We start from the raw sequence: 8,937 nt of genomic DNA, 5'->3' as shown, positions 1-8,937 counted from the left end.
TGTTTTATCATCAAGCAAGAGACAATGGGATACTGGTATACGAACAGCGGAACAAGGTCCAGATTGCTTAGGACTTTTTTCCATATCAGAACCTTGCAGGGCAATAATTATCACAGAGCTGTCTAGAAAACAAATTGGATAATATTCTTGCTGCCACCTGAATCTATGAAGTTATCTTATAAAAAGCGAACAACATATATTTCCTTTCATTTGGAAACTAATATAACCATAATGAGTTGCTGAATGTGGTCTACTTCACTGAAGAAAAAGTGTGGGTTTGTGTGGGTTTTAACGAGGAAGTCGATTGAATTACAGATTGGGATTATTTTTTTTTCCCCATAGAAGCATTTAGTCTTTAAACTCTTTGGAATTAAGAAGGCTGGATGCTTCTCCTTAATGCAGAGCAGAACTGAATGGAGTTCACAAAAGGAGTTGAGTGACTGAAATCTGTAAAAGGTTACACCAGATGCTACAAGATACCTGGATCAGTGGATTTCAGGCCTCGTGCGCATCAGCTCTATACATCCTCAGTGTGGAGATGTGGTTTATGTTTGGTGTCCCTGATGGGAGTCAAGGTTTTAATTCTACTTTTATAAACCATACTTTGCAACCCAGATTTAAAATATTTGATATAAAAATAATTTACAGAGTTTTGAACAAGAAGCATTTCAAAAGGATACAATTGTGATCTGGGTGGCTCGAATACAGCAATTCCCTGAGGTCAGACAAACTCGCCTATAGTTTCCTTTATTCTGCCTCTCTGTTGTGATGGAAATAACTGGTTCTTTGAGTCCCAACAGTAGAGGCCTGGACGCACACAGTTTTAATAATAAGGAATTTATTATTAAAGGGGAAGTCGGGTCAACACAAGCAACTACAATACACAGGAAGCGGTGTGGGGACAGGGTACAGTTACACATACAAAGAACAAGGGAAAAGCACTACAACAGCTATCCCCCTTGACCTTGGATAGCCACGGCTCCCTTACCAGGACAAACGATAGACCTTCCCAAACATAAATCAATGCACTTACCTTCAATGAGGTGGTCTGTAAGAGAAAGCGAGCCAAGGACAAGTCTCATCTTTTAAAGCATGGGGCTGGGCGCAATAATCCAATTAAGGTGAACAATAATTTAGGTGTGCATTGATTAGTTGGGAGGGACCAAATGTTGATTGGCATGTGGTGTGTCCTCCGACCAGCCAGGTGGCAGTGCGTCTGTCACGTGGCCGGTATCTCTGGATACATTCTCTTCCTTCTTGAAGAGTGGAGTGATAATTGCAATTTTCCAGTCTTTCAGAACCATTTCAGAATCTAGTAATTCTTGAAAGATCATTACTAATGCCTCCACAATCTCCTCAGTCATCTCTTTCGTAACCCTGGTGTGTACACCATTTGGTCCAGGTGACTTATCTACCTTCAGACATTTCAGTTTCCCAAGAGCATTCTCTCTTGGTATGGTAACTTCACACAATGCATGACCCCGACTCCTGAAACACCTACCATACTGCTGGTATCGTCCACAGTGAAAACTGATACAAACTATTAAATTGGTCTGCCAGTTCCTTGTCTCCCTATCACTACCTGTCCAGCATTGCCTTCCAGCCATCCGATATACACTCTTATCTTTCTTTTACAATTTGTGCATCTGAAGAAACTTCTGGTATCCTCATTAATTTTATTAGCTAGCTTACTTTCTTATTCCATTTTACCTTCTTAATGACTTTTTTAGTTGCCTTCTGATGGTTTTTAAAAGCTTCCCAATCCTCTAACTTACGACTATTTTTTGCTGTATTATATGCCCTATCTTTGGCTTTCATTTCTCTTGTTAGCCACAATTCTATCATCATATCTTTAGAATACTTCTTCCTCTTTGGGGTGTATATATCCTGTCCCTTCCAATTTGCTTTGAGAAATTCCAGCCATTGCTGCTCTGCCATCATCCCTGCCAATGTTCTTTCCTAATCAATTCTACCAACTCCTCTCTCATACCTCTGTAATTCCCCTTACAACACTTTAATACTGATACATCTGACTTTAGCTTCTACTTCTTGAATTTCAGGATGAATTTGATCATATTGTGATCATACCCCTTTGGATTCTTTTACCTTAAGTTCTCTAATTAATTCTGGTTCATTGCCCAACACCCAAACCAGAAAAGCTGATCCCCTTGTGGGCTCACCTTCAAGCTGCTCTAAAAAGCCATCTCATAGGCATTCTAGAAATTCCCCCTCTTGGACCCCAGTACTAACCTGATTTTCCCAATCAAGCTGCATATTGAAATCCATATGACCATTGTAATATTGCCCTTTTGGCATGCATTTTCTATCTTCCATTGTAATTTGTAGGTCATACCCTTACTACTGTTTGGTCATATGTATATAACATTCATCAGGATCTTTTTACCTTGATAGATCCACTCCTTAGCTCTAGCCACAATGATTCAACACCTCCCACCCTATGTCAGCTCTTTCTAATGATTTGATTTAATTTTTTTACCAACAGAGGAACATCACCCCCTCTGCCTTCCTGCCAGTCCTTTTGATACAGTGTGTAGCCTTGAATGTTAAGCTCCCAGCTATAATCTTCTTTCAGTCATGATTCAATGATGCCTACAAGATCAGACATGCCAATCTGTAACTGTGCTACAAATTCATCTACTTATTCCATATGCAACACATAGTCAGATACAACACCTTCAGTCCTGTATTCACCCTTTTTATATTGTCTGCCTTTCATGTTGCAACTCATCCTGTTGCCTGCAATTTTGCCCTATCACCAACCTCTCCTCACTACACATTGCCTCTGTTTGTAAACCAGCTACCTCATCTTCAGCACTATTTTTTGGCTTTCCTACGATACTTCTTGCATTGAAATATAGGCAACACTAGTCACGCCATGCTCAACCTTTCGATTCCTAACTTGATCTGAGTACTTACCACCATCTGCCTCCACAACTTCTCTACTAACTGTTCCAGCACTCTGGTTCCCACTCCCTGCAACTTTAGTTTAATCCTCCCCCCCAACCCCTGTGCAGCATTAACAAACCTTCCATTAGGATATTAGTTCCCCTCCAGCTCGGGTGCAAACTGTCCCTTCTGTCCATGTCCTATCTTTCTTGGAAGAGAGCCCAACTCCTTAGCCATGTATGAAACTGTAAAATCTTCCTAGTTCTGGCTTCACTAGCACATGGCACAGATAGCAATCCTGAGATCACAACCCTGGAGGTCCTGCCCTTTAAGTTAGCACTGAACTCCCTGCGCTCCCTATGCAGAACCTCATCACTCATCCTACCCATGTATTGGTACCTACATGGACCATGACCTCTGTTTCTTCATCTTCCCACTTGAGAATGCTAAGGACTTGATCTGAGATAAACCCTGACTCTGGCACCTGCAAGGCAGCATAGCATCCGGGAATCTCGTTTTCGCCCAGAGAACCTCCTTTCTGTTCCCCTAACTAACGAATAACCCATCAACACAGAACGCTTCTTCTTCCCCTTCCCCTTCATTCATATAGCCAGATTGAGTGCTAGAGACCCGACCGCTGTGAGTTTCCTCTGCTGGGTGAACCCGCCCCCCAACAGTTTCAAAGTGGTATACCTGTTGTTGAGGGGGATGGCCGCAGGGATACTCTGCACTGGATCCTTAACCCCTTTCCCCCTTCCTGACTATCACCCTGTTTCCTGTGTCCTGCACCTTTGGTGTAACCACCTCTTTAAATGTCCTATCATTCACCCCTTCAGCCTCCCTAATGATCCACAGTTCGTCAAGTTCCAGCTCCAGCTTCTTAACACGGATTGTGCAGCTGGACGCACTTCTCGCATTTGTAGTTCTCCGCAACACTGGAGGTCTCCCTGCCTTCTGTCACCCCACAAGAGGAGCATTCAGCTATCCTGCCTGCTATCTCTGCTGTCCCAAATACGCAAATGTAGAGAAGGGAGGAGAAAAAAGTTACCTAGAGTTTTTCTTTCCTGCTGACTCTGACTGAAGCCTTGAAGAGCTGAAGCCTCAAAATCACCAGTCTGACTGTCCAGACGATGGCCGTTGTGTTTTCCCCTGCCTTCCTTTAATTTATTCTTGCTTATTAATCCCAAAGGCAGACCGATCGCTGGTCAGAGCTCCAAACAAACTGCTATGAGTTGCTGCATTTTATACTCAGTCTGATTCAAATCCTCTCCTCTCTAAAGAAACACCACTTCTATATTCCTCGTGCTTTATCATCTATATTAACATCTGATGGTTTCAAGCCATTCCATAAAATGAAAATCAAGTGTTAAATATTCCACATTCCCTTTCCTGAATATATTCTGGAATCAGCAAGTCAGCAACAACGGCTCCCAGAATATCACGGTATTACACAGAAAAGACATAGGCCAAGATTGTCTAATGATTATCTGTTTATTGAGATACAGCATGGAATAGGCCCTTCTGGCCTTTCGAGCCGTGCTGCCCAGTAATCCCCCGATTTAATCCCAGCCTAATCATAGGACAATTTACAATGTAAAAGTTAACCTACCAACTGGTACGTCTTTGGACTGTGAGAGGAGACTGGAGCACCAGGAGGAAACCCATGCAGTTACGGGAAGAACATACACACACCAGACAGGCAGTGGTGGGAATTGGACTCACATCACCTGCAAATTTTTGTTTATTTATTGAGATTCAGTACAGAATAGGCCCCTCCAGCCCACTGAGATACACTGTCCAGCAATCCCCCCCATTTAACCCTAACCTAATCATGGGACAATATATAATGACCTATTAACCTACTAAGCTGTACAGTTTTGGACTGTGGGAGGAAACCAGAGCACCCAGAGGAAACCCACATGTGTTACACGAGCGTGGCGGTGGACGAACCCAAGTGCAGAACACGGGTGCGGAGACAGAGTCGGGAGGCGTTATTGACATAGCTAGAGAGGAGTCGGTATCCAGGAGCGATGCTAGACTTAGAACTGGCAGTCCTAAGAACCATGAACCAAGGTTACTCACACAAGAGTCAACCAACATACTGGCAACTCCTTGTTGTGATCACAGGGTCTTTATCCTGCGTTTTCTGATGGAAAGCAGGTGTGTGTAGTTAGTGAAACCTGGGAATGATTGGAAACTAAACGAGGGGATTGAGGACCAATTCCTGAGGTAAATGGCAAGGTGGGGGATTGCCAGAAGGGACCATGACAACATGGTCATGGGGAGAACATACAAATTCCTCACAGACAACATTGCAATTGAACCCTGAACTGTAATTTTTAAATATTTACCCATTGCGATTTAGCACGAAACATGCCCTTGTGGCTCTCCGTCCATCTCCTAATCATGGGACAATTTACAAAAATCAACTAACCTGCTGACTGGTAGGTCTTTGGTCTGTGGGAGGAAACCAGAACTCCCAGAGGAAATCCAGGTGGTCAAGGAAGAACATACAAACTCCTTACAGACGGAGTTGAACCCAAGTTGTTGGTACTGTAAAGCATTGTGCTAATTGCTACAGTGTCGTCACACTAACTGCTAAACTACCATCAATTATTTATTGTCATTCTTCAGTATCTAAGTGTAAAGCAGAACAAAATGATTGTTACTCCAGATTCAATGTAACATAGTGCTAACCACTAAACTACTGCGCTGCCTCCAATTCCATTTGTTTAATTTCCCCTTGATCGGGAAACTTTATATAACATAAAACATACAGATGTCTTTGTTATAGCAAAACTTCGCTCAGTGGTGAGCTTATTAATTACGCTGAAACACTGCTTATTAATGGAAATATCTAATCTGTCAATAGTTATGCAGCAGTAACCCAATGCAAAAAGCATGCAGAAATGGTCAAGAGCTTTGGTTGTTCAGACCAAACAACAGAATGGGGAAGAAACGTGATGGCTTTCACACAGAACAGTCTCTAGAGCTTACAGAGGATGGTGTGAAAATTAAAACAAAAAGCCAGTGAGGGCAGGGGCAGATCTGTGGGCAAGAACACCTTGCTAATGAGAGAAGTCAGAGAGGAACGGCTCAAGCTGACAGGAAGGTGACAGTAACTCAAATAAGGACAAGTGACAACAGTGGTGTGCCGAAGAGCATCTGAACACACATGTGCAGAAGACCATGAATACTCTCAGCCACTGAGCGTAAATGTGTACTATTTAGCCTCAGAATATATAATTGAATGAAAAGGTTGCTGCGGGTTGCTAGACAGCATGAAAGGGAATTAGATGGCACTGCAGACGTAAGACACCGGCCAATTAAGAGCACTGCTGCCTCGGGACAAATGAAACGGTGAACGGAAAACTATTAGCGTTTGCTTTGCTTCGGGGCTCCCTGGTGAGCAAAAGAAGAGGCAAAACCACAGGGCGGCAAGCACGAAAGAAAGCAAATTAAAGACGAGATAAACTGAATTAGGGAGGAAATGGGAGGTTGAAATAGAACAAAATTCGACGAGAGACGGGAAACCACAAGAAGAATAAAGAGCTAACAGAGACAGACCAGGGAAGGGTCAGCATTGTGCGGGTCAGGGCGAACGTGCAGAAAATCACGGAAAGTAGGAAAGATCCAGAAGCGTCAAGTTAGGAAGGAAACAAGGGTCACAATCACACAATTCTGCAGAAACTCCGCTGAGGTGAAGGGCACATTAATAATAACCAGAGTATAGACCCAGACACGTATGGCGATAGAAATACGACCAAGCGGAGCAACTTTCCGTTTCCCTCGCGATGTGGAGATACGAACAAAATTGGAAAACCTGGGAGAAAAGTTTCGGCGCCGTTTTGGTAAAGGAGGGAAAACATGATACATCATTAATAAACGCTGCACAAAGAGTTTGAAAGTGTATTATTAAAAGCACCTTTCTTTTACTTCAGTGAGCTGAGAATCGGAGAGAAATGTTTGACAGGATTTCAAAAGGAGCTGATTAAAGACCGTGCCGCTCGGGAAAGGTACAATTAATAAAATAAAAGGTAGTTCACAGCAGGATAGAACAAAGCGTCATCAAATTTGAAGGGAGACAGTGAGAAGGTTAAAAAAATCACAAGTGGCGTACGAGGAAAAGGGGTTGGGAGTGCTCCCGCCTTCTGGAAATCCGAGTTCTAAAGATGAAGTCAGGGGTGCCCTTCGCGCAGCTCAGAGTGTGCATGTCTGTGTGTGTCTCCGAGAATGCTCCAGTGACCGAAACTGACCAGAAATCTATACGAACCGCCGAGCGGCGTCGCATCTGTCGACTATGGATCGGACACGATTAATGGGATCAAACTGAAAACACGAAGATGTATCTTCCAGCACTGAGAGTTGCTGCTCCCTTTCTGCGGTTGTAGCGGCGGAGCGTGCCCGCGGGTTTTCTGAAGAGAAATACGCCGATATGGCAGTTGTCTGATTACTTTGCTGCCTCCGAAACCCCTCTCGTTAGCCTCTCTCACAGGAAGTACAGTGGAGCTGTCGGAATGACGATCTCTACATTTGACATAAACTGTTCGCCGCCCCACTTGTAAACACTGCTGGAGCGGGGAAGAGGAACGGAACTTGCTTGACTAACATTCTTTGTGTCAATTAGACTGTAAGTGTAAGTAACTGGACACCTGCACAGGGCGAGTTCTTCCAATTCCACTTGGTGCCGGAGTTGTTCGGACCGGTGTTGAACTACCGATAGTTGGAAATCGGCGCGGATTACTTATTTTGTCGACCTTTGCTGCCCGCGTTTATCGCTCCGGATCGCCGGCACGTTCCTCCTGCAGAGGCGGCGAAAGAAGCCACTTCCCAGGCCGAGGATGCCGGCGGCAGCCGGAGACAGCCTCGACGACCAGTCACCGGGAGAACTCCGCATTTCCGGCTCGGAAATTACCCTTCCATTTTCGGTTGCCCATGTTTCTCGAGAGTCAATCCGCAATTTCCACCACACTAAACGGGTCGGAAGTTATCTGATTGGGAGGAAATTAGGCGAGGGATCTTTCGCCAAAGTCAGAGAAGGATTGCATGTTCTGACTGGTGAAAAGGTAACTTAGTTTTCCGACTCTTATTTCATTTTTTTATTCAATTGGATCATTGAAGGGCATTTGGCCGAAACACCAAAAACTTTAAAAAAGAATGATGAATTGCTTCAGAGGTCTAACACCAATATTTCCAGAAATACTGTTTTCTGCTCTGATAATGACAATAGGTTAGAACAACTCCTCCTTGCATATTTACAAAAGTGCAGGAGATACGGAACAGGTCTCCCAGCATTTGAGAAGCAAGCCAGGGTAACACTGGAGTCGAACGCCTTTGGTCAAAGGCGCGCTAACTCATGCCGGAGAAGTATTCCCTCGGGGTGGTGGATTAACTCGGGACCAGATGTGATCTGACCCATGATAAAACGGGAAAGGAGCTGGAGCAGGCCACCGAGCCACGGGAACTCCACTCTGCTGTTCGTTAAAACAAGAAAACGGCCGGTCCGCTGCCCCACATGATGCCTGTTCTTGATTCCCTTATTGACCAAAAATCTATTGACCTCGGCGAAAAGTAAGGACTTTAGTGGCTTGCTGGAGTGGAGATTCCCGAAGACTCGCCACCCTTTGAGCAGAGTATCCCTCTCTCTAAACTGAGACCGCGACCCTTAGTTCTAAGCTCGTCAGTCCAAGGGTGGGGGGGGGGGGGGGGAGGGGTGCTCTGTATTCACCTTGCTACTCATCAGAGACTATGGACCACTTCAACTGAACTATTCCCCATAGGTCATCCCTCCCATCCTAAGAGTGAATGTAGAAGGTGTTTCCTCTCTGCTTGTCAGCACCTGGACAGCCACATTAGACGTGGTTACCAGGCACAATACACCTTCCTTAGATTAGTGTATAGCGAAGCAGCTGAAGGTGCACTGTATTATGTGTGGCCCCAATTACCAACCGTGCATATGCTACTTCAGCCAATTTTTCTGCGTGTACATAATCTATTCTCCTGCACCTTCAATTGTCTTATTGGTCAATT

At 44.4% G+C, this 8,937-nt stretch overlaps 1 protein-coding gene across 2 annotated transcripts in view; it reads left to right on the top strand.

The window, feature by feature from the left end:
- The first annotated feature begins 632 nt into the window (after positions 1–632).
- hunk (hormonally up-regulated Neu-associated kinase) overlaps positions 633–8,937 on the top strand; it is a 65,977-nt gene continuing 57,672 nt past the window's right edge. The window contains exon 1 of one of the 2 annotated variants that reach the window (XM_059968674.1): positions 633–7,973. In XM_059968674.1, the coding sequence (XP_059824657.1) occupies positions 7,749–7,973 (225 nt within the window). In that variant the 5' untranslated portion in view covers positions 633–7,748. The remainder of the gene's footprint in view (positions 7,974–8,937) is intronic. The other variant, XM_059968675.1, reaches the window with a different exon arrangement.

Source organism: Hypanus sabinus, chromosome 4 (genome assembly GCF_030144855.1).
Source record: "Hypanus sabinus isolate sHypSab1 chromosome 4, sHypSab1.hap1, whole genome shotgun sequence".
NCBI lineage: Eukaryota > Metazoa > Chordata > Chondrichthyes > Myliobatiformes > Dasyatidae > Hypanus > Hypanus sabinus.
The sequence above is the reverse complement of the archived record's forward strand: the minus strand, read 5'-3'. Positions and strand labels throughout refer to the sequence as shown.